At 41.5% G+C, this 26,929-nt stretch overlaps 1 protein-coding gene across 1 annotated transcript in view; it reads right to left on the bottom strand.

The window, feature by feature from the left end:
• The window catches only part of celsr3 (cadherin, EGF LAG seven-pass G-type receptor 3), a 205,727-nt gene that overhangs the window by 81,469 nt on the left and 97,329 nt on the right, over positions 1-26,929 (bottom strand). Inside the window, exons 6-14 of the mRNA XM_034695247.1 lie at positions 25,060-25,148; positions 24,771-24,785; positions 24,204-24,361; positions 19,004-19,167; positions 16,396-16,521; positions 14,026-14,195; positions 13,453-13,638; positions 9,383-9,493; positions 8,501-8,675 (exon numbers count right to left, since the gene is read on the bottom strand). Of these exons, the coding sequence (XP_034551138.1) occupies positions 8,501-8,675; positions 9,383-9,493; positions 13,453-13,638; positions 14,026-14,195; positions 16,396-16,521; positions 19,004-19,167; positions 24,204-24,361; positions 24,771-24,785; positions 25,060-25,148 (1,194 nt within the window). The remainder of the gene's footprint in view (positions 1-8,500; positions 8,676-9,382; positions 9,494-13,452; positions 13,639-14,025; positions 14,196-16,395; positions 16,522-19,003; positions 19,168-24,203; positions 24,362-24,770; positions 24,786-25,059; positions 25,149-26,929) is intronic.

Raw genomic sequence — 26,929 nt, 5'->3', positions numbered from 1 at the left:
TGGTGATGGATTCTTCTCTGCCTGTTGTGGTGGATTGAACATGAAACTGTCCTCATTCAGCTCTCCTTCTTCTCTGAGCTCTGTGGTTCACACACCTTTAAAAAGAAACTAATGCCACAACTTTGAACCCTGCTGCTATCATCACCACCGCTCATGGTTTAACTTTCTTTGTAGAGATCACTAACCTAAAGTTTCTCTCACCTGCTCCGCTCCTTCATCATATTGATGGACAGGATCCAATATGGAAACATCCGTAGCCTGCTGATTTAGCATGCTAACAGAAGCTAACGGTTTTACCTAACCTTACGGTCTATGGTGTCAACAAGCAGAAGCTAAATGTGTCTGAACTCTTTTCTGTGGATTGATTTGACATGACGTGTGATCAGTTTGTCTCTACCATTGCTCTGGATAATAAGATGGACAAGCTAACAGGACTAGCCAGGAGTCAGACGGAGTTTGTAGCATGGTGTGTTTCACATAAACGTGGCTGCATCAGGATATTCCCGACCACAACGTCTCCATTGACCAGTCTGTCCGGGCAGACCGGGATAGCACAGAGAACGCTGTGGGCCTCCGACTATATTATCTGCACAGGGAGATCTCACATGTCATACTGGTAGCTGTTTACATCCCCCCTCTGCTAACCCGACTACGGCATCCAACGTTCTCAACGCTGCCATAGCCAGACTCCAGACAGACCACCAGAGTGCCCTCTTCCTGATCTCCAGACAGACCACCAGAGTACCCTCTTCCTGATCTCCAGACAGACCACCAGAGTGCCCTCTTCCTGATCTCTAGACAGACCACCAGAGTACCCTCTTCCTGATCTCCAGACAGACCACCAGATTACCCTCTTCCTGATCTCCAGACAGACCACCAGAGTGCCCTCCTCCTGATCTCCAGACAGACCACCAGAGTGCCCTCTTCCTGATCTCCAGACAGACCACCAGAGTGCCCTCTTCCTGATCTCCAGACAGACCACCAGAGTGCCCTCTTCCTGATCTCCAGACAGACCACCAGAGTGCCCTCTTCCTGATCTCTAGACACACCACCAGATTACCCTCTTCCTGATCTCCAGACAGACCACCAGAGTGCCCACTTGCTGATCTCCAGACAGACCACCAGAGTGCCCACTTGCTGATCTCCAGACAGACCACCAAAGTGCCCTCTTCCTGATCTCCAGACAGACCACCAGAGTGCCCCATTCCTGATCACCAGACAGACCACCAGAGTGCCCTCTTCCTGATCTCCAGACAGACCACCAGAGTACCCTCTTCCTGATCTCCAAACAGACCACCAGAGTGCCCTCTTCCTGATCTCCAGACAGACCACCAGAGTACTCTCTTCCTGATCCCCAACAGACCACCAGAGTGCCCACTTGCTGATCTCCAGACAGACCACCAGAGTGCCCTCTTCCTGATCTCCAGACAGACCACCAGAGTGCCCTCTTCCTGATCTCCAGACAGACCACCAGAGTGCCCTCTTCCTGATCTCCAGACAGACCACCAGAGTGCCCCATTCCTGATCACCAGACAGACCACCAGAGTGCCCTCTTCCTGATCTCCAGACAGACCACCAGAGTACCCTCTTCCTGATCTCCAAACAGACCACCAGAGTGCCCTCTTCCTGATCTCCAGACAGACCACCAGAGTACCCTCTTCCTGATCCCCAACAGACCACCAGAGTGCCCACTTGCTGATCTCCGGGGACTTCAGCCATGTATTTATTTTCTACAGAGCTCATTATTGTATTTGTATAACTTATTATGTATAGAGCAACTGTAATGACTGAATTTCCCTCCCTGGGATAAATAAAGTGTTTCTGATTCTGCTTCTGATGTTGGTGAAAGTTAATAACCGTCCTCAAGGGGTTTTGATCACAATCAAGCATATTACACAATCAGAAGATCAGTAAGAAAGCCGGGTAATAAAAACGATTTCTTATTACACTTTCTGTGCATTGCACCACTTTTAGGTGCACAACAGCAACAAATACCTGTACAATTTTACTTTTGTAATCAACCCTGTTCAATAAATGACATTACTAGGTGGAGAGCAATTTGTCACAGAGATCAACTTTACCCTGATTCAGCACCTTGAGGAGCTGGCATGTAGGGCAGAGCAGAAACTCATAAATCTCTTTCTCCCAAAGGGACTGAGCTACATATACTGCAGCTTCACATCACAAACTAAATACAATAGCCCTGTAAAACACACTGTTCTGACAAGCTCCATTTGAAGGAGTATTTATTTGGCACTAATCGCGATTTTAAAGTTGCTGGACAAAATCTGGGATCCCTGATAAATGGCTCATTGCTACAGTTAAAACATTTATGAGGTTCCCTGTCTTAAACCTCCAACATATGCTTTCTAAATGTAGCTGAGTCGGTTTTTAAACTACTCAGGGAACTGAAACAGACATAAATCAACACGGCTGTAATTTATCATATTGAATTACATTTTTCACTGCAGTAAATTAGCCTGTAGCAACTGGCAGCAGCTGTCACAGACATCCACACAGAGACACACCCAGGCTCCCATACTGTACTGTACAGTGCACTTACACACACACTGAGGGGATGAGAGAGCAGATGTCTCTTTGCTTCGTCATGCAGAACTCGTCTCAGTGAGCGTGTCTAAAATGATTTTGTGCGTGTGTTTTCCAGGAGGCTGTATTGCACGAATCAGACCTTCTGTCGGTTCCTTGAGAGAACTGTTTGGCTAGTTTCAGCATCAGGCTAAAACACACACACACAAACACACACATGAAAGGGAATTATTTAGAGTGCACCTCTCTCTCTCTCTTTCTCTTTCTCTTTCTCTCTCTCTCTCTCTCTCTCTCTCTCTCTCTCTCTCTCTCTCTCTCTCTCTCTCTCTCGTGTTATTAAACATTGATTTGATTTGTCTCTAAGCAGCATTCATTCTGAAGCAGTCTCCATTTTTAATGCCCATTGTGCTGATGAAATATAATGATCATGTGTGCGTGTGTGTGTGTGTGTGTGTGTGTGTGAGCGTGTGTTTACAGTATACAAACACATGCACGCAAAGTTTGTGCAAGTGCCGAGTGTGTGTATGATGTGAGTGTGATTCTCCGTGTTAATAAGTCAAGATGTTAGCATTAGCTTGCGGGCTGGTGCAGGATGCTAAAGGGATAGCAGCCCCTCTCTGCTTCCTCTCCTGTGCTATTAGGCCCAAGGCGCTCTCACTTTTACAAACTACATCCTCCATGTAACACACACACTCCCTCACTCTTTCCTCCTTCACCCCCCACCACCACCTCCACTTTAATCTCATGCTCTCATTCTCAAAGTTGACTTTCTTGGAAAACTTTCCTTTGAATTCTCTTCCACGGTATCTTCTGGTTTGCTCAGTCACAGAGGTGTGACCGAGTCAACTTCAGTGCGGAGGTATTTCTACTTTGCATGCAGACACTTGCAGCTGAAACATAACTCAAGTCAGTGACTCTTATTTGAATAAAATATTACAACCTCGGCTTTCAGTTTTGCCTTGCTGACTTTAACTCAGTGTTGTTTTTGGCTGTTAAAAGAAGAGCCTTCAACGGTTGTGCTGTACGGTGTTTTGTTTCAACAGTGTGTATCTGGAAAAACACACACCACACTTACAATGACACAGCATTTTATTTTATTCAAGGACATTTAATAATTAAGGCTTTTATTTCCAGTTTTCTGTGTGGTTCAGCAAATAATATGCGTGTATTAAATACAAGACTCACAAACTCCTGAGTCGGTATGAAAAAATACAAATGACAGCTTTCTGTAGACCCTTCCCTGCCTCTACATTTAGAATTTGTTCTGTGACTATAAACTCTATATAATGTTTTAGATGTAATGACTAAAGAAGCAAACAGAGTTTAATTTAGATCAGGGGTTCCCAAAGTGTGGATCAGAGCCCCTTGGGGATCGTGAGACACTGATGTTTGGGTCGAGAGATGCCTTAAAAAAATCCATAACAATTTAGATTGATCTATAATTGTGTATTTTATCCATTGTTGTAAAAATATACACAAAAATTGCAGCCAAATTTGAGTTATAACCATGTAAATAAAAAACAACATCAATTTACTTTGTTGCCGCAGACACCCTCTCTACTTTTAAGAGTAGGCTTCAAACTTTCCTTTTTGATAAAGCTTATAGTTAGAGCTGGATCAGGCTTGGACCAGCTCTTAGTTATACTGCTATAGGCTTACACTGATTTATACTTAAGCGTCAAATCGATGGCGGAGTCATGCCGAAGGTCCGCGTAGCTCCTGTACCTACGCAGAGGCCTACTGCACCTGACGTGCACCTCCTCCAAAATGTAACTACACGTAGCATCAATGCGGACTGCAAGCCCTGTGATTGGTCCGCTCGACTGCGTTGTATTTCCTGCATTAACAGCACTTCCGAGAGCCCCGCTCATTAGCCACACATCCGCCACGTATTTCCTCTCCTCCTCTCTAGTCTTCATGTAATCATGTCTGTATGATAAACAGCAACATGTATCAGCTGTAGATTAACAGAACACGCTCTGAATCTCTGTGGAAAAGTAAACAGAGATCGTAGCGGGGCCGGAAGCAGGCGACCGGCTATCAGAGAGACCACACTGCCCTCAAACGTTTTGGGGGAGAATTGCTGCGTGACACGGACACATCGACGCACAAGTATGTGGTGCTCATGTCCGTGTCAGCCCCTGCTGCGTAGAAGTATATTAAAGTTACTAACCATAGACCTTTGTGGAGTCCCTGAGCTCCCTTGTCTCGTAGGTTCCTCTGGATCTCTGCTGCTGTGGACGTGCCAGACTCCAGCTGCTACAACTACTACTGTCCGTCTCACCACTATCATCTCTCTCTCTCTTCATCTCCCTCTATCCCTCTCTCCAACACGGTCTCAGCAGATGTGTGTCTAACATGAGTCTGGTCCTGCTGGAGGTTTCTGCCTGTTAAAGGAAGTTTGTCCTCGCCACTGTAACTTGCTAAATGCTGCAAAGTGCTCTGCTCATGGTGGGTTAAGATGAGATCAGACTGAGTCCTGTCTGTAAGATGGGACTGGATCTTATCCTGTCTTGAAGTTGGGTCTCTGTTCATAATTTGACATAGAGTGGTCTAGACCTGCTCTGTTTGTAAAAGTGTCTTGAGATAACGTTTGTTGTGATTTGGTGCTATACAAATAAAGATTGATTGATACTCGTTCTTGAATGTATGTGGCTGTGAGCAACATTTAACCACCTTGGGACAAAGTTGGTCTCCAGTCTCCGGCACTGTTATTTTGTAGGTCAAACAGTTAGCATGTGTTAAAGAGGAAGCTTCAGATGCATGAAAGTGATGGATGCTGAAGAAGAGATTACTAATATCCTGGTAACTCAAAATGAAAAAGTGGATTGCCTCTTTCGCTCTCTCTCCCTGCTTTTCATGCATTTCTTGATCTTAAATCTGCTGTTCAAGCTCTTGTCTTCTTTAATCATACCTATAGATAATCTCCTTTAATCATCTCTGCTTGGTAAAGTCTCTTCAATCATCACTCTTGTAACTCAACTGCAGCCGATGCATCAGAAGCTCATAACGAAGCTCCAAAAACAAAAACAGGAATCTCACTCTGCATCGTCTGTTGTGTGAGTCTGTCATGATAATTATCTCTCACTTCTATGATTAGCATGTCTCTCTCTCTCTGTGTGTGTGAGTATGCCCACAGTCTCTGGGTCTATTCCCAGATGTCTTAGCAGTGTTTTCAGGCTGTTTGATTTGACTTTCTCGTGCCCTCTTTCTTCTCCTCCTTCATCTTGCCTCCAAACTTTCAGTGTTTAGTGTATACTATTTCTGTCATGCGCCTCTTTCTCTTCATTAATCATTTACGATTCAGTCTCTCTCTTCCTTCTTTGCTTGTTCCTTTCCATAACTCTCTTTGTCTTCTCTTTAACTACTTTCTTCTTTGCAGTTAAATTTTACTTCTCCTCTTTTCTTTTACTTCTCCACTCTTCTCCTTTTAATCAGGTTTTTTTTCTTCACATTAATTCGGCCTCATTATTTTCACCTGACTAAGGAGATTTTGGGAGTTAGCCTGCAGACAGTCTCCTTCTCTCGGTGGATGAGAGCTCATTATGCGATCCCAAATATCTATTTAACCCAGTTAGCGAGCTGGCAGACGCCCACACAGATAAAGCCAGATTTGAATAATTATTCCTTATCTCTTGCTGTAAGTCAGCTGGCTTCTTTCACCTTTTCAAAATATTCTGATCAATCCCCGCACACAGAGGCTATTCATTTAACTTCAATTACTTAACCAGAGAGTTATCACCAGGCAAATTCATCTTCAGCTCTGAAATACTTCAAATTCATAATAAACAAGCGGAGAAAAGCAACACATTCTCACAGTTTAGACGGTAAAAGTCATTAATTATTGGAGTAGATGTGGATTGTTTTTGCTGCTTGACTCATCCATGAAGTGTTCTTTAAACAGAACATTACATCACCACTTATTACTCTCCCAGAGAAAAGGCCTTTTTTATAAACAAAAAGCAGAACTGGAAAATTGTTTAGCCAAGCTGAAACAGTTAGCTAATAATTAAATTCAATCATTTAAGTCTATTAACTTCTTTCTTTTCCTGCTTGCCTGTTCAAAAACTCATCTGTTTTTTTAGTTCTCTGAGAAACAATTTAAAAAAACCGACACTATTACACAGGCTCATACAGCCTTTCACTCAGCAACAACATCTACAGACACCACATCGCTGATGGTTTGGTAACCCCAAATTTACACAGGATGCACCCCGGTTACGGCTGCACAGCGTGTTTGCTCCATCTTGCAAAACACGCTTGCATCCTGCTACACAGGACGCGTGTTGGGAGCATAGCGCCAGCTCAGAGCAGCCAGGATCAGCTGGGTCCAGTACAGAGAGAACTACATACAATCAACAGGTTACAGAGCCTTTCTGTGGTTCAATCATTTAGAGAGTATTCCATTAATTTGTGATTCTGTCATTACTGAGTAAGCTGCATCACTATAAAGTTTAGATTTTGCAGGTTTAGTTTAATATGAATAGTTTGGTTCTACTTTGTTGTCCTGTTACCTTCTGACACAGTAATCTTAAAGTCCGGTGACCTTCTGACACAGTGATCACCTAAAGTCTTGTTACCTTCTGACACAGAGATCATCTTAAAGTCCTGTTACCTTCTGACACAGTAATCTTAAAGTCCGGTGACCTTCTGACACAGTGATCACCTAAAGTCTTGTTACCTTCTGACACAGTGATCATCTTAAAGTCCTGTTACCTTCTGACACAGTCATCACCTAAAGTCCTGTTACCTTCTGACACAGTCATCACCTAAAGTCCTGTTACCTTCTGACACAGTGATCATCTTATAGTCCTGTTACCTTCTGACACAGTGATCATCTTAAAGTCCTGTTACCTTCTGACACAGAGATCATCTTAAAGTCCTGTTACCTTCTGACACAGTGATCATCTTAAAGTCCTGTTACCTTCTGACACAGTGATCATCTTAAAGTCCTGTTACCTTCTGACACAGTGATCATCTTAAAGTCCTGTTACCTTCTGACACAGTGATCATCTTAAAGTCCTGTTACCTTCTGACACAGTGATCATCTTAAAGTCCTGTTACCTTCTGACACAGTGATCATCTTAAAGTCCTGTTACCTTCTGACACAGTGATCATCTTAAAGTCCTGTTACCTTCTGACACAGTGATCATCTTAAAGTCCTGTTACCTTCTGACACAGTGATCATCTTAAAGTCCTGTTGTAGTCAACATGGATCACAGATATGTGGCTGTTTTTAGCTTACATCCATCATCAATGAGTATTTCTGATCTATACGATCTTTAAACGGTCGACAGTCCGTATATGATGTTTTATTTTGAAATTGGCTGATGTTGCATTTCATCCTCGTGCCTGACTTCCTGTCCAGGTCATTCTTTTCTGTGCAGATTGACACTTGCCGGGCATGGGCTCCATCGAAAATAGACTCTGTGCATATCTCTGGCGGAGGATGTGTGGAGGCCCCGAGACGCACTGGACACTTTGTACACATGAGCATAAACTAGAATGGGGACGTATCGGCTGCGCAGTGCGCGGCACAGCTGTAACGCGACGCTGAGCATCCTGTGTAATAGAGGGAAAGAGAGGAACTGACGCAGCTTAATTGACTTTCACAAATCGGCCTTTACACCTGTCATAACCTGCATGATTTAGCTTAACTTGCTGACCGACACCAGTGTTACACAAGTTGTTTTTTTACAATTTTAAATTATTTTATTAGCACTTTTCCCCTTTGATTAACCTCAAACGTTGCTGATGCTCGCAGTACCCCTGCTTCTCTGCTCCTGGTAATATGATTCTGTTGTATGCTGGGGGGGCAGTGTCACATTTTCTCTGGACTCTGTACAGACTCATCATATCCCAGGTCGATTCATGACTGCATATTTCTTGTGCTCCCTTCCTCTTTTTTTAATTTTTCAAACTTTCAAACCCAATCATCTTTCTTTTAACTCACCTGGTTCGCAGACACAGGTGTGGCGCTCCCATTGGTCCGAGCAGCGGCTGTGGCTGTGACCGGCACACGGAGATGAGACGCACGGGTTTCCAACATTACAGCCTGTCTCTACTTTGACAGTTCGGCTTGGGCGGGGCAGGGGAGGGGCGTCAGGCCTTACACCCAACCGGACACCCTGTAGAGAGAGAGAGAGAGAGAGAGAGAGAGAGAGAGAGAGAGAGAGAGATATATCAATCAATCAATCAAGCTTTATTTATAGAGCACCTTTCATACAAATCAAATGCAACCCAAAGTGCTTTACAGCGATTGAAAACAGGAAAGAAGCAGAAATAAAATAATGGCAAGACATATAAAAACAAAACTGGATTTCAAAATAGAGACTAATGCACACCAACAACAATAAAATATGTGTAATTAAAATAAGTTAAAGCATCAAATTAATATTAAGAATATAAATAGTTTAAATCAATTAATTAAAAAGGGTAAGGATAAGAGTTGAAAAATTAAGGCTAAAAATATCAATGAAACTGAGCAGATAAATTAAAATGAATAAGTAAATAAATAAATAAACAAATACATAGATAAATAAATAAAAATAAAATAAAGCGTAAAAAAAGAATAACAATAAAGCAACATTTAAACCATTATATTAGTAGAAGTAAGTAAAAAAAATGTTCAACACTACATAAAAGCCAGACTGAATAAAAACGTTTTTATTTCCGTTTAAAAGTCTCAATATCTTCAGATAGAGAGAGAGGGAGGGAGGGGGGGGAGGTCTTAAAGCTGCAGTCATTTCAGAGAACACTTCCATCATTCACATGCCAATATTTCCAGCTTCCCATCCATCAGTAAGCATTAAATATTCACTTCATCCATCATCACCTGTATGCATCCTCTTATCCCGTTCTGAACCTCTCCGGAGCCCAGCACTCCTCCCACATGCAGATGTTTCACCTTCAAACCACGGATATCATTTCCCACTATCACCGTTCCCTAACGGGGAGAGAAAGAGAGAGAGAGAGAGAGAGGTTAGGGGACAGATGGAGACAGGAAGGGCAAAGATTATAATTATTAATAGTCATACGCAATCTGAATACCTAAGTGAAGGCACACACGAAGGCACACATTGAGCTCATTAATAACCATTATCTCACCAGGTAGAGGAACGCTACTCTTTATTTAATGCAAAATAACAACACTGTCAACAGGTATGAAAGATGATTCAATAAGTCAGAGGGAGGGGCAGAGATCATCAGTCAGAGACATTCAGAGATTCATTCCTTTGTGTTTAAAAATAACAGATCATAAAGATACTCTTCAGAAGAAATCATTGATTATTCTTTGGGTCTTCCCCCCATGACAAACTGGAGATCATTATTCTTTTATATTCTGGTTTATTTTGATCTCACCGAGTCACTTATGATAACAGCTAATGTCATCTGAAGGTATAAGAGGTGGGCGTGTGAGCGGGGGTAAATAGTCTCATACCTGTAAGGTGAGTGATGGAATTATACAAATAAAAGAGAACAGTAACATGTAATCACACTGTAGGTCAATGCTCATCTGATAATATTGACACATCTGCAGAGCAGTGTTGACAGACAATTTAGCTTATAACAACCATGAAAAGAAAATCAATGAGCCTCATTTATCAGCGCTTCAGCAGCAGAGAAAGATGCTAAAACAAGAGAGGATGTGTGGCTGATAAAAGCTTCTCACATGCCAAACAAGTGCAAAGGTAACATGTGTTAAACTGGCAGCTGGTGTGTTAATGATTTCAAGTTTCAAATGTTGCAGCACCAGATCCTCAGCGTGCTACTTGATGCACTTTGAAGAACAGTCGTATGAACTACTATGAAAAGATGAAAGACAGCTTCCTGACGGATGATTAAAGGACTGAATCAACATGAAGAAGCTAAAGATGATGCTGATAAAAAATGAGGAAATGATGTTTGTAGCATGGAACATTTGTACCTCATATAAAAAACATGTATGTGCAAATCAAACTGATGTCATCAAGTGTAATTTTAAATTTTAATCCATCACAGATTAAAGAATCTAGGATTTCCAGCTCATATTTTAGGAGACTGTGCATGGTTAGAAAATCTGAGTAAAGTGGGTTCGAAGTCCTTGTGGACAAAAAGCTCAATCAGCAATTCAAGGACAGCATGGTCCAGATGCATGAGAAAGTGTGATTTCTTTTATCAAATTAAACAAAGACTCAACCTTAGACTGTGAACATTTCAGAGCGGCATTTCAGGGCGGCTGTGGCTCAGTGGGTAGAGTCGGTCATCTATCAGTCGGAAGGTTGGCGGTTGGTCACATGCCCAACTGTCCTTGAGCAAGACACTGAACCCAAAATTGCTCCCGCTGTTGTTCAGCGGTGTGTGAATGTGTACGAATGAGATTAGCTAATACTGATGGTCCCTCACTACATAGCAGCCTCTGCCATCAGTGAGTGAATGGGGGTGAATGGGTGAATGTGACGAGTGGCGTGAAAAAGTGCTTTAGGTAGTCAGACAGACTAGAAAAGCGCTATATAAGTACAAGTCCATTAACCATTTATTTATATTCCAGGATCAAGGTGCATCCCTTAAAGTGAATGAAAATTCAGCTTTTAAATCCTCTGGAAATGTAAATGGAATATTTAAAATTCACATAGAATATCAAAATGTAATGTGTAATCAAGTGTCAACTAAGATCTGAGTGAAAGTAAACATCCACAACTCTGAAAAAACTCAGTTCTAAAACAGCTTCTTTTACAGGTCAGAGCGTTTCTCAGGACTGTGTGGGCGTGGCCTAACTCTTTGATTGACAGGTCAAGAGAGAGTTCACAGCCTGCATGTTTGAGCCGTCTGACTCTGAATCTAAAGACATCAAAACTGCAGAATCTGAAAATGATTCATTTACAATGGTCTCTGAGTGCTGAGTCACAAAATCCTTCGGAATCAGGACTTCTATCATTTATTAGTTTTATCACTCCGTAGTCTCCGGGGCATCAGGACCATGGGACGCCCGGAGCAGAGGAGGCTGAAGTGTAATATGTGTACGCAGAGGAGCTCGGCTCCGGGTGTCAGACGGAGCTACGGAGCTGTTTGTGTAAACTCTGAGCTGTTTGGGGAAAGTTAGTGAACCGGTCCTGAGGAGAGTTAGTGGACCGGTACTGGAGACAGTTAGTGAACCGGTCCTGGGGAAAGTTTGTGAACCGGTCCTGAGGAGAGTTAGTGAACCGGTCATGGGGAAGATTAGTGAACCGGTCCTGGGGAAAGTTAGTGAACCGGTCCTGAGGAGAGTTAGTGAACCGGTCCTGGGGAGAGTAAGTGGACTGGTCCTGGGGAAAGTTAGTGAACCGGTCATGGGGAAGATTAGTGAACCGGTCCTGAGGAAAGTCAGTGAACCGGTCCTGGGGAAACTCAGTAAACCGGTCCTGGGGAAGATTAGTGAACCGGTCCTGAGGAAAGTCAGTGAACCGGTCCTGGGGAAGATTAGTGAACCGGTTCTGGGGAAGATTAGTGAACCGGTCCTGAGGAAAGTTAGTGAACCAGTCCTGGGGAAGATTAGTGAACCAGTCCTGGGGAAGATTAGTGAATCTGTCCTGAGGAAAGTTAGTGAACCGGTCCTGAGGAAAGGTAGTGAACCGGTCCTGGGGAAATGAGCAGATCATGTGGGACTACTTTAGCCACTCGGCCCGGCTCAACTCAACCGCGTCCCAAAGTTTCCTCAAATCCACCACTGTTAGGAAAATAAAAGAATGACAACAAGCTGTCATCTTCACGGTGGATGTGCAGACAGGGACACACAAGCACAGCGGTGCAAAGAGCAGAGAGACAGCTATACAGACAGATTACAGGCAGTACGTGATTAGCAAACAAGCTAACAGCTAAGACAACACTGAGGGGAGCTGGCTGAGACTTCAGGAATCGGTCTGAGCAGGAGTGGAGTAGTTTTGTTGAATATATGTGCACGTGACTCAGTGTTCCATTTCTGATTTGTTAGATATTCATTTTGTCGTAAATATCCAAGTTAACCCCGCCTTCTTTATCCTAGTGTTAGAACGTTATCAAGAACTTAACTGATATGCTTCAAAAATGGATTTAAGTTCAGTTCCAATATTTTAAATATATGTAACAGTAAGTAAATGTGATTATAAATATCATAAGTAGAACGTTTTTGTTGATTTGGGTCCGAGAGGCTTTAAGGGCTCAAAAGAGGCAGACAGGAGTTTATAATGAGGATTAATTAAAAGTGTTTTCTTTAAAAAGTCAGTAGCAGTAAAGTTATCTGTACGGATCTTCTTCATATCAGTCGTATAAGCCGCTTTAATCTGATTTCGAAATACTGATGCTGGTTTGTGGAACATCTCTGAAACCACTGCAAGGTATTTTGTGAAACATTGTAAGATTGAAACGGTGATTATACGTAAATGTTTTGCTAACATCTTGTGCAACGTTCTGTTAGCCAATGACTCAGTGCTGGGAACAAAGACAGATCTCTTAATAAAGACGTGTCTAATTAAAGGATTTCATGCCTTCATTCATATTAAATGCTTAACAAGAGTTCTCCACTGATTAGATTGAATAAAGTATCCAACTGAGTATCTGAAGGTTTTAAAGAGACAAATTAAATCTGAGAATTGAAGCTGAATGTAATGATTTTTTTTAATGAATAAGGCTAAACAGGGTTGTTAATCTGTTATACGTAGCAGTGGCGGAAAAGAACCATGAAATTCATTTTTAAAGAAAGTCTTATGAATTTAGAAAAGCAGCTATGATGAAATCCTTCCACATCTTGCAGAGTAAATCTGTCTTCTTACAACTTCGTTAGCAGGGCTTCATTTTCTCAAGGGTCTTAAATTTGTAATACTGCATTTCCCTGCTTTGAATCTCAGTCAATTCCGCTTAAATCACCAAGTGTTTTAAAAGCTTCTCCAAAGTTTGAAGGACGTCCATTACCTGATAGAGTCCAAAGTCGAGCCGCAGTGTAGCAACGTGTCTCGTCTCCTGTCCGCTGCGAACGTCTCGCAGCTCCAGCTGAAGGTCATGCCAGCGCCCATCAGACACCTGAACCTGATCCAGCCGTAAACGCACCGGTCTGGTCGAACCACGAGCCACCGTGAACACGAGCTGACCGTTTATCACCTGAAAGGGTGGAGGAGAACAGACCCAGAGGGGAACATTAATAAAACAAGAGATAAAGAGTGGGAGTGGGAAGAAACTGAGAAGGAGTAAAAGAACCTGAGGTGAAGATGTGTGTGTTTGTGCATGTGGATGTGTGGGAGTGTGAAATTCAACATCTTGGCTGCACTCTTGCTAGGATGCTGCTGTCCTTGGAAATCATATTCCAAATGAAAACTGTACCTAACGTCTGGACAGGAGCAGCATTTTCACATTTGTTTTATTCATTTGAAATGAAATTAGTGACAATGAGATGGACCACATTAAATATGAGACAACAGCATGATTCCTATAATCAGCATGACCACTCCTTACAGTGTTAGCTGTCATGATAAATAGAAGTATGTAAACCTGGAACAGCAGACTGGTGTACTGGCCCGCCTGAGCTTGCAGTAACGTTCCCTCCCGTGCTCTTGTCCTAAACACGAGTCCAAGGTACCACGGCGTGGAGATGGTCACGTCGTTCTTCAGGTCCCACCAGAGAGCGCTGTTACCCAGGAAGCGATGAGGGTGTGACATCACTGAGGGGGAGGAGGAGAGACAGGTGATAAGTCAATGAGTGTGTAATATTTAGAACAACATTAGCTTGTCAGTGTTCTGGGACTAAACATTTACATCCACAAATACTGAGACCAGATTAATTGATATTGAAATACCGATTGATGACTAGATTGGATTGAACTGTACTAAACAAGACTAAACAAGACTAAACTAGACTAGACTAGACTACACTAGACTGGATTGACTTTATTGGACTTGATTGCACTGGACTAGACTGGATTGGACTGGTCTATAATAGACTAGACTGGATTGGATTTGATTGGCTTGACTAGACTGGACTTGATTGGATTGAACTGGGTTGGGTTGAGTTGGATTAGATTGGACTATACTGTACTCTACTGTACTAGACTAATCTAGATTGGATTAGATTGGACTGTGTTGGACTGGATTGGACCGGGTTAGATTGGATTGGATTGGATTGGATTGGATTGGACTAGTCTAGTCTAGTCTAGTCTAGCCTAGTCTAGCCTAGCCTAGACTAATCCAGTCCAGCCCAATCCTAGTCCAATCCTAGTCCAATCCTAGTCCAATCCTAGACTAGACTAGACTAGACTAGACTGGACTGGACCGGAACGGACCAGACTGGATTGGACTGGACTTGATATGATTGGTCTAGACTAGACTGGATTTGTTTTGATTTGATTGACTGGCTTGGACATGATTGGGCTGGGTTGGATTGTACTTTACTGTACTGTACTGTACTGTACTGCACTGTACTGTACTGTACTGTACTGCACTGTACTGTACTGTACTGTACTGTACTGCACTGTACTGCACTGTACTGTACTGCACTGTACTGTACTGTACTGTACTGTACTGTACTGGTATAGACTAGACTGTACTGGTATAGACTAGACTGTACTGTACTGTACTGTACTGTACTGTACTGTACTGTACCGGACAAGACCAGACCGGATTGGACTGGACTGGACTGGACTTGATATGATTGGACTGAACCAGCCTAGGCTGTACTGGACCAGACTGGATTGGACCTGATTGGACTAGATTGGATTGGATTGAACTAGACTTGCCTGGACTGGACTCAGTCCATAAAGCTTCTGTATAATCAGCATGACCACTGCTAACAGTGTTAGCTGTCATGATAATTAGAAGTATGTAAACCTGGAACAGCAGACTGGTGTACTGGCCCGCTCTATCCATAAAGCTTCTGCTTTCCCAGGATATCAGCAGGTCAGTAAACCATGTATCATTTAAGCAGAAGAATAAATTGGACACAAAAGAACCTCCACGTTTGGCTGTGAACTTTAGTTTCATTACTGTTGTTTCATCTTTGACACATGAGCACAAAGTTTAATCACCTGGGAACAATTGCCTTGAGATAAAGATAAAACAACTTCCACACATCCCACAGGCGTCACCTTCTGCTACATGATTTCCCAAAAGAGGTAACTTCCCGTGTTTGCAATAAAGGCATGTCAGTAAATACAGATGAGTGAGTGAGTGAGTCCACCTGAGCTATGGAGAGTCACTGCTGTAAGAGGAATCAATCAAGTTTGATAGATTCAATTTTACACAGGAAATAAAACCACATGTGCAGTGCTTCACAACGGCTCACATGAGAAGTAACCTTACAAAGCTCAACCCTTACCTAAACATCAACCCACACATCCATTAGTCCTCTCTCATACTCTTATTTTCCTCTCACTCTTAATGATGCCTCAGCAGAAAGTCAGGAAGAAAAACTGGAACAGAGTGAAAACTGCTGATGCACAGACTGAAGCTTTAACTGGATGGATGAATGACACAGCACTTCAGAATCTGAACCTCTGATGTGTGAAGCAGCCAATTAAAACCAGCAGTCTTTTCCCTGCTAACCAATGTGAACATGATCAAGACTTACACAAGTTGAAAGGTGTTACCTGGAGCATTCCAACTCCAGTGAATTAGCCTTTAATTAATGAGGCATTAGTTTTAATCACTGCTGACAAACAAAGGCCACTAATGAACAGTTCGTTTCTGGAGTTTTTAGAAACACAACCATTTAAATCTCCAACGGCATGAGGCAGATTTATTAGCCAATTATCTTAGCCATTGTCTCACTCATTAGTGATAATTATACCAAAATGCTGCCTTCAGTTTGACATTGTTACAGGCTTCTACTTGTTATAAAGCAAACATAAGATTAATTCAGCCACTTACCATGACTGCAGTCCTTCCCTCCGTACCCCAGGGGACAGTCGCAGGAAAAAGTCTCCCAGCTCACCCTGCAGGTTCCTCCGTTCTGACAGGGGTTGGACTTACAGAAGGGGAGCTTGGCGCTGCAGCCTTTAGGAAGCAACAGAGATCAGTTAAAAAGTATCATCATGACGTGTGTCTCTGTAGCAGATAGGGATGGAAGGATACACTCAACCCACAATTTGATTTGAAACCCCGATTTTTACTTTACGATTCTCTAACGATTTCCAAGAAAACTGGATTGAACTCAAATTTAAATAACTGTTATTTTATTTCAATTCTCAGATATGGACAGTTGGGATATATATTTGTTCTCTTATATTTCTTTGTAAACAAACAAAAAAAAAAAATCCTTTTTCATTTTTCAGGTGTGTTGTAACTCAAATAAAACCACTGCACACTTTTTTTCAGCAACTTGAAAAAAAACTAAAATGACCGAACAAAAATACCTTGTTGGAAAATTTCCGAACAATTCTAGAGAAATGGAAAGTGAACAATTCCCAAATGAAAGTATTAAATATTAAAATAAATAAGGTACATCTCTTTAAATATGGGATGTAAATTTCAGTATTTTCCATGATCCATTTTTAGAAATGTTAAAGATCAATTATCGTTTTATCATTAAAAAGATTTGAATGTTTTCCATGTCAAAAATAATGACAAATGCGTTTTTTTCCCCTAAATCAAATGTTCCTTCATGACACAGTGTATATTACTGACGGTATTAAACAGCTATGGATCATATAGAGGTGTTGAAAATGTTGCTGCATAAGGACAACTGAACAATATCAGATTCTAATCAGATTTTCGAGTCAGTCCGGCGGCAGAGAAAAAAAGCTCTCGTGGAGACCTGTCACTCAGCTGCAGCCCCCAGCTGAGCATCTCCACTGTGAGCAACACCTTCAGTCAGCTGATTCACATGAAACATGCTTTAAAGTTAAAACACCTCCACTCAGCGAGTGACGAGAGAGCAGGGCAAGAGACTTCATGATGTTGAACAAGTGGAGTATAATGCAGATAGAACCTTCTACTGTTTAAAAATAATATCCATCTACAAATGTTGTTGAATGGATTTTAATCCACCCTTATTTGTATGGATTTTTTACCGTCTTGCGATATATCCTTACATCCCTAGTAGCAGATGATCATGACATTAGCATCTCACATGAAGAACCACATGCATGTTTGAAGGTCAAGTCTTCAGCCTGGTGTATAGCTCTGCATTGACTCTTTGCCATAGAAGCGGTTGGAGCACTACGTACATGTGCGTCAGAGCATCTGTGTCGCACTCATAGACTTTATAAATAATGGACGTAGTGGATGTGAGCGCTGTTTTGAGGCCAATCATCTGCGGGAGCCATATTTGAAATGTTGAACTCAACCAAACTTCTGTTGAGCTAGTGTGAGGTAAAGAGGCTTTGAGCCTCCTCGCCAACAGCTACAGTGTCCCCGCCTGTCAGTCAAGTCAGCTGTGCCTCTCGTAAGGGAAATTTTAATATCTTCGAAATTGCTGTGTTTTTGAAAAATTCACCCTCTGTACAGTGTGTGCGGATCGAGAAATGAGCTATCCAGACTACACTCGTTTTTTGAACCAGACTGTAAACATGTTTATTTCTGCTGTAAAGATCGTCTTCTTTGAATTGGTGTGTATGTGGATTCCTGTACTTCTGGAGCCAGCCTCATGTGGACACTCAATGAACTGCAGTTTATAATACTTCCACATTGGCTTCAACTCTCGCGGCCGGAGGTTGCCGCTTCATCGCACTGCAATGCTCCACCGAAACTCTTGCAAGCAGTGTGATTTCTATGCTAGTCTGATCGGCTGTTTCTGGTCATGCTACGTTTTCTGCTTGCTTGTGCACAGTAATATGATGACTCTGAGCTTATCATGTTAAATTGGAGCTAATAAATGTTGCTGTTGATCATACAGCAATTATTACAAAGAGGAATAGAGAGAAGAAGTCAGAGGGGGGCGATTTCAGATGTGTTGTAAATGCAGGAAAAATCATGATCCCCAGTGGACCAATCACAGGGCTTGTGGTCATTTTAACACGTAGTTACATTCTGGAGGAGATGGGTGTCTGGCTCAAACAGGGCTACCCCAACCAAAGGCGTGTTGGGCTACAGCATTGATTCAACACAGAAATATAAACCAGGCTTCACAAAGGATGCACATAACTCCTTTTATGTGTTATGACGAGTACTTTGACTTCAAGTGTTGCATCAGCAAGTTCTCTAATGAAATATATTTTTTAATCATACAATAAAGCAACACAGTTCAAATATTGTGGTAACTGTTAATATAGAATAGAATAGAATGTACTTTATTCTTCCCCCAGGGGGGAAAAAGTATGTAGAAGTTACTGACATTTTTCCCCTTATATTTGAAATCATGGCCTATAACGTGACAGAGATCAGTCAAAGTCGATTTTTAATAGACGGATGATTTGCTCTTTTTGTACTAGTGTTGTAAAACAAGGATTAAATTGAGTGTATTTCAGAAGCCCAATGACTCATAGTATCTGTGGACATCCTAAATGTGCTTTTGAAGGTGTGGAGACAGTTTGCTGACCAGGTATTGTTCCATTGTTGGCGATAAATCCCGCCAAATCAAGCGGCTTGTTGTCGATGTGTAGCTCCTTCATACAGCCGATAAACTCCCTGGTGCCAAATGGGAAGTTGTCTGGTACGTTGGGAACTCCGCCCAGAAACAATGGGCCGGTCAGATCCAATGATCTAAAAGAGGAGGAGATTAAAAACAAGAGGTGTTAATAAGGTGAAGAGGAAAAGGGATGAAGAAAAGAGGAGAGGGGATGGAGGGGGGAGATCAAGAAGGGTAGGGTGAGAAAAGAAAAACATTAAAAAAAAAGGGGTATGAATGATGCAAAGGGATTAAACAAACCCAGAGATTATATTTGTCCTCTGAGGTAAATGTCAAAAGAAAGAAGAATCAGAGATTAACAGCGGATATTGAGATGAAATGAGAGGATGATAATGAAGGGAAAAGGTAGAAAAGAGAAGTAGACAGAGTGACAGAGAGGTAAATAAACAAACAGGGGATTAAATCTGATTTACAACAAATATCAGGAGAAAAGGGGGAAAGGTGGATGACAAAACAGGGGCAGGAAGGAGACATGAAGAGCGTTGATGTTGGAATACGTCGACAAACAGCAGAATCACAGACAAAAAACAGCAGCGACAAAAAGGGAGATGTCGGGGCAGCCGGGGAGGCAGATGAACAAACAAGAGATTAAGTGTTAGTTACAGCAAATACCCAGCGAGAGCGAGAGGAAAGGCAGAGATGAGACAGATGGAAGACGAGTGGAGGGGAAAATAAGGGGCGGAGGAGGATGTAGGGGACAGAAAATAACCGTCGCGGGACTGCAAGAACGAGCGACACACTGAGAAACAAAAACAGCAGCGTTGCCATTCTGAATGCATGATTTTATTTACCCCTGACATGAGTTGGGGTTTTCTGTTAAACTCGCTCTGGTGACACATGTCAAGTTAACGCCTCTGGAATATGAATCGATGGAAGCCAGAGAGACAAAAGGCACCAGAGTCAAACAAACAAGACATTCAATATGAGTTACAGCAAACATCAATAGAGAGCATCATTAATGGAAGATGTGAAGCCAGAGTAAGAGGAGGATGAGCTGGTAATGGAGAGATGAAGAAGGAACAAAAGAGGAGAGTGTTGAAGTGTTCGTCTTTGGCCTTCCTCTTTGATCTGTCTTCCTTTCTCTCAGCCTGACAGAGCGCCGAACACAGCCGACGTGATTACAGCTTACAGAGGCGAGGCCAGACATCAGCAGTATGACAGGCTGCTTTTACAGGGAATGTGTGTGTAAGAGAGTGTGTGTGTGTGTGTGTGTGTGTGTGTGTGTGTGTTTTGCACTTGTTGGCATATACTGTATGTACACATTTACTTTAAGTAGACAAACAGTGCAAGATGAATGGAGTTCAAAACTTTGACGAGGTCAAACAAAACAGGCACTTAAAAGTAATGTAGGGGATTTAATGTCACTTTGAGTGTTATAGTTGTACAATATTTAAAGTGAGGGAAAGAAGGAAGGAGAGTTAAGGAGAGAGAGAGAGAGAGAGAGAGAGAGAGAGAGAGAGAAACACTGGTGAAGAGTGGCTATGAATGCCAGGAAGAATGGACAGATGAGTAACCAGAGCATGAGAGTAATAGAGGCAGACATGAAGGAGCGTGAAGAACAGTCACGTTGTGTTGGCGCCTCAGGTCCTCACACGTTCATCCAACAGTCACCCCATCAGGCTGATCTGACAGTCCACAAAATCTTGTCCCAACAACAGACCCAGTTGTCAGGTATATGAATTAAATCATCATTCTGTTACAAATACTTTTTATTTTTAATAAACTGGGATTAGATTACTGACCGGTTCATCAGAAACCTATGTTTTAGATAGAAGCACCATCAGTTTTTGCATTTTATATATTTGCAACATGACTGCTATTAATGTAGCTCTAGCGAAAGTTCAGACAGGAAGACTATAAAAGCAATCACAGCAGTTGTCTAACTCTCTCTCCCTCGTTCAACAGCTCACCCACTTCCAGCTGCACGCTCCGGAGCTGTCATTGGCTGATCAGCAGCGGCGTCATCCAATAGCTCAGTGGCGCGGCCTTATCATCAGCCTATCAACTCTCTGCTGTCTTTTTAAATGTGTCTCTCTCTCCTGCTAGTTCCTTCTTGCATTGATGGTGCGCACCCCTCCACCTCCCCATCTCCACCTGGTCTCTGCGAGTCTTCATTTCCTTGGGTCGTCAACCACCACCACCACCAGAGTCTGGACTCTAGGGGGATTTCTTCTGCTGCCAAATTCACACATCCTACGCTCACAACATTATCCCCATAGAGTCCTTACGCCAAAGATTTCTGTCAAGTTCCATCATTCATTCAGTTGTAATAAATAATCTTAATATTCAAACTGAATCTCTCCTGATTGAAATGCAGTTCTTTCAGCTCTTTGTCACACATTGGGGTTTTTTTGCAGTGCTTTCCTATTGTTGCATTTTTTTTTGGCCTTTGAATCTGTTTCAAAATTTGCAGCACATTTCTCTTACAGAGATCAATTCCATCTCCTTCATTCCCAGCGCTTCTGTACATAGCTAACTCTAACTATCCTGTGCTTCTGTATATACTTTATTATTATTTTATTTTATTCTATTTTATTTTATCTTTATTTTATTATAAATAAATAATCTCTCTTGACTGCTGCTGGCATTATAATGCATAATATACTGTATTATAATTATCTTGCCATATTATTATTATTATATAATGTTATATTACATTATTATTCTAACTACAACTCATGGTCATATTACATACCCATATTATTTTTATTTAATACTGCCTGTAATTACTTCTATTTAATTTAAATTCCATTTGTAACATTGTATATATCTAAATTGTATTCTAGCTTTATTTATCTATTTTTATTTTTACTTATTTTATTTTATTTTATTTTATTTGTACTTATTGAAACTTCTTCTTGATTGTACTTATGTCTGGGTTGCTGTAACAACTGAATTTCCCCCCCGGGGGATCAATAAAGTAATATCTTATCTTATCTTTTGTATTCCATTTTTTATTAGATCTTTATTTTATTTTTATTTTATTCATATTTCTATCTTATTTTATTCCTTCTTCTATTAATATATAACTTTCTTACATACTGTTAATAAGAGTTCTGTAATGCCTGAATTTCCCTCCCCGGGATAAATAAAGTATTTCTGATTCTGAATTGGAGACTGCGCAATAATTTGAATGAATGAACGTTGAATGCTGTGTTGATGTGCTGTGTGAAACAGCCGATCAGACTAGCATAGAAATCACACCGCTTGCAAGACTTTAGGTGGAGCATTGCAGTGCGACCAAGAGGCAACCTTCGGCCGCGAGAATTGAAGCCAATGATGAAGTGTCATAAACTGCAGTTCATCGAGTGTCCACATGAGGCTGGCTCCAGAAGTACAGGAAACCACATACACACCCATTCAAAGAAGACGATCTTTACAGCAGAAATAAACAGGCCTGGTACAAAAGATGAGTGTAGTCTGGATAGCTCATTTCTCAATCAGCACACACTGAATTTTTTCAATAACGCAGCAATTTTGAAGATATTAAGATTACGAGTTTTCCATTATGAGAGGTGCAGCTGACTTGATTGACAGACGGGGACACTGTAGCTGTTGGCTCGGAGGCTCAAAGCCGGCCTCTTTACGTCACTCGACAGCAGTTATGTTGAGTTCAACATTTCAAACATGGCTGCAGCCGACAACTGGCCTCAAAACAGTGCTTCTGGAACAGATGGGTGACATCACGGACACTACATCCACTATTTATACAATCTATGCTTTTTATATATTTATTGTGTTTGTCTATTGTTGTTATGATTTTTACTCCTTTTACTTTTTGCATTGTTAAATAGGTTGCATTTCCCATTTGTTGTACCATGTACAAGGACAATAAAAGATATATTCTATTCAGATGCTGCAGATCCGATGCCTTTCTTTGCCATTGTAGTTTCAGGATACTGAAAAAGAGCAGGTCTAGACCATACTTTGTTATACTTTATACTCAACATCAAGACAAGATAAGATTCAGTCTCATCCTATCTTAATCCACCATGAGCAGAGCACAGTGGCAGCACAGTGGCAGGACAGGCAGAAGCCTCGAGCAAAACCAGACCGTGTTGGGCTTGGAAAGAGAGGTAGAGGGAGATTCAGAAAAAGAGAAGGATGGAGGGCGATGACTACAACAAAAAGAACAGCTCATACAGACTTATGGTTATGTTGCCAATAATAATAATAATAATACATTTTATTTGTAGGCACTTTTGGCAACACTCAGTACAACAGAATAACAATGCAATACTAGGAAAATGAAAGTGAAGTCATGATGAAAGTGAAGGTGAAGTCATTCCAGTCCCATAGAGACAGATTAAAGTGAGTAGGCTTGGTGGAAAAGGTGAGTTTTGAGGCGGATTTGAAGGTGGTGGGAGAGGTGGAGTTTTGTACGTCCAGGGGGAGAGAGTTCCAGAGGCGGGGGGCTGAGCAGCTGAAAGCTCTCAACCACATGGTGGTCAAGCGAGCAGGTGGGAGGGTGAGTTGGGTGAAAGAGGAGAACCTAAGACTATGGGTGGGTATGTCGATATGGAGGAGGTCAATGAGGTCCTGAGGAGCTTGGTTGTCGACAGTCTTGAAAGTGAGGAACAGAATCTTAAAGATGATGCTGTATTTGATGGGAAGCCAGTGGAGTTGCCCTAGGACAGGTGTGATGTGACTGGTGGAGGGGGTCTGGTGAGGATGCGGGCAGCGGGATTCTGAACCAGTTGAAGTTTATGGGTGGATTTGTCAGGTAAACCAAAAAGAAGGGAGTTGCAGTAATCTAGGCGGGAGGTGACCAGGGTGTGAACTATAACGGGAGTACTGTTGGGGGAGAGAGATGGACGCAGGCAAGAGATGTTTCTGAGATGGAAGTATGCTGACCGGGTGACATTACTGATGTGGGACTGGAATGACAGTGTGCTGTCGATGGAAGTTTGTGCACAATTCATAGTACCAGTAAGGTAATGATATTAGACTAACCTAATACTAACAACAGATCTAACATCAGCATGTATGATTATGATGATATCAATCGAGGTAGGAATGAAAACATCTATGATGGCGGTTTGAGCATGTTTCAGATCTAATGCAGAGAAACTGAACAAAGAACAGGAGGACTGAAAATAGATGAACTCACTTTTTGTTGCTAGTCTGTTTGCCTTGAGCAGCACAGCTGTAATTTCCCAGCTGTGTACCGAAACGGAGCGACAAAGCCGTGTCACAGTCGTCAACGCTCACCACAGCAATCTTCTCATCCGACGGGCCCTGAGCCTCACCAGTCATACTTCTTTTGGGCTGAATACACAAACACACACACACACACACACACACACACACAAGTTCAAAATGGAGTCAGAAAATAAACAATAATCAGGAAAAGGGGAAAAATTCACACACTGCAGCTAAACATCACACCAGGCAAACTAAAACAGTCAGGCACATAAGAAATCAGTGATACACAGCTACTGCACGCCATGTTAGGTAGAAATGAGACTTTGGGAAGAAGGGAAGATTAGAAACAACAGAACTTGCTTATGGGTGAGAAAACTATGGAGTTATATTGAAAAGGGAACACTCTCACTCTTCACTTACGGTCCACTAATGAAGTGAAAAAATAGGGAGGGGGGTAAAACCAAGGGGAAAGGAAAAGAAGGAAAAAGAACAGAAGAAGTGTATGTGTATCCTGACACACACTCATACTCACATAGCGTGTAGCTGGCTGAGGAAATGAAAGAACATGAAGAAAATTAAAGGAGATGTGTGGCGAATATGCATGAATGAAATGGTGACAAGCTCCCGCCCACAAAACAGTACAAACACTCCAGCTCAGTTCAACAAAGCTTTGTGGGCATGAAGGCTGAGAAAGTGCTCTGGCTACACTTCAGAAGTACAGTACAAATAATCACACGTATGTACGGCTTCAAAGGAAACGCACATCACAAACACAAAATGTGAGATAAAAAGACGGATCCAAAATCAAACGCTGAACCTACCTTGTTGTAGTAGTGGATGTGAACAGTATGCCAGTTTCCATCGCTCACGCCCCCAGGCAGGAAAGGACTCACCTGAGTGGAGGATTCACCTGAAGACAGAGGGAGGAGGTTTGTGTCAAAACTGAAGCAGGTTTAAATGGTAGGTTCATAACAAACACATTCTTATTCAAATAGACGTAGTGCTGTTCTCATTTTTTAATTCCACTGTAAATGAAAAGTACATCAACTTTCATTTACTTAATAATAATAATAATAATAATAATAATAATAATAATAATAATAATAATAATAATGTTCCTGGTTCGAATCCCCGGCCGGGCGGGTGCCTTTCTGTGTGGAGTTTGCATGTTCTCCCCGTGCATGCGTGGGTTCTCTCCGGGTTCTCCGGCTTCCTCCCACAATCCAAAAACATGCTCAGGTTGATTGATCACTCTAAATTGCCCGTAGGTGTGAGTGTGTGCATGAACGGTTGTCTGTCTCTCTGTGTTAGCCCTGTGATAGGTTGGCGACCTGTCCAGGGTGTACCCTGCCTTCCGCCCAAAGCCAGCTGAGATAGGCTCCAGCCCCCCGTGACCCCTAACGGGATAAGCGGTCAAGATAATGGATGGATGGATAATAATAATAATAATAATAATAATAATAATAATAATAATAATAATAATAATAATAATAATAATAATAATAATCTCTATTTCTATTTCACATAACCCCATTTCACGCCTCACGTGTGAGCATGCAAAGAATCAAGGTTGTTTTTTTTTTCATGCCACCACATGCTGAAACGTGAGGTGGAACAAAATCTTTGTTCCTCAGGTCCCGGTTAAAACCAAAATAAGAAAGACCCAAAACGGTAACACTTTACAATAAGGGTCCCTTAATTAGCATTAGTTAATGCATTATTAAGCATTAGTTAACAGTTTAATAATAGTTTAATAATCGTTATAATGTATTACCTAACATTAACTAACACAGTAGTTAGTGCATTAATAAGCAGTTAATTAATGTCCACTGCTCAGAGTTAATTAATATATTATTAAGCATTAATAAAAGTTACAAAACTTAATTAGTTAACCATTAGTGAATGCTTTCTGGACCCTTATTGTAAAGTGTAACACATGTATCACTTAGGCAACACATTATAAATGCTAAACTGCCTCATTAGCATCAGCATAAGCATAAGCGTGTGCATCACTTTTAAGTGTCCTCTGGAAACACTTCTGTTGTGTTGCTGTCTATTTGCAGCGCGTTTTTCTAATGTATTGTGTTGTGGTCTTTGCATCGCGTTTTCTAAATGCTGCGCATGTGTTGTCAAATTGATGAAGATGTTTTCTTAATTTGCTTGTGTTTTGTCTTTTTGCATGTGTTTTCTTAAGTTGCAGTGCTGTGAGCCTATCAGGGCCACCGTACTTCTCTGTGCCAGTTGAGATGTTATCTGTGATTATCTGTTTTATTCTAAATAAAATGTGTTGAATTCTGTACTATGTGTTGCTTCAACTACATTTCAACTCATTTTGCTTCAGCGTATGTGTTACCTAAGAGATACATGTGTTACACTTTACAATAAGGGTCCAAAAAGCATTCACTAATGCTTAATTATGGTTAAGTAATGCTTATGAGGCAGTTTAGCATTTATAATGTGTTACTTAAGTGATGCATGTGTTACACTTTACAATAAGGGGCCAGAAAGCATTCACTAATGGTTAACTAATTAAGTTTTGTAACTTTTATTAATGCTTAATAATGTATTAATTAACTCTGAGCAGTGGACAGTAATTAACTGCTTATTAATGCATTAACTAATGTGTTAGTTAATGTTAGGTAATACATTATAACGATTATTAAACTATTATTAAACTGTTAATTAATGCTT

This window comes from Notolabrus celidotus, chromosome 11 (genome assembly GCF_009762535.1).
Source record: "Notolabrus celidotus isolate fNotCel1 chromosome 11, fNotCel1.pri, whole genome shotgun sequence".
NCBI classification, from domain to species: domain Eukaryota; kingdom Metazoa; phylum Chordata; class Actinopteri; order Labriformes; family Labridae; genus Notolabrus; species Notolabrus celidotus.
This window is presented reverse-complemented; position numbering and strand designations above follow the sequence as displayed.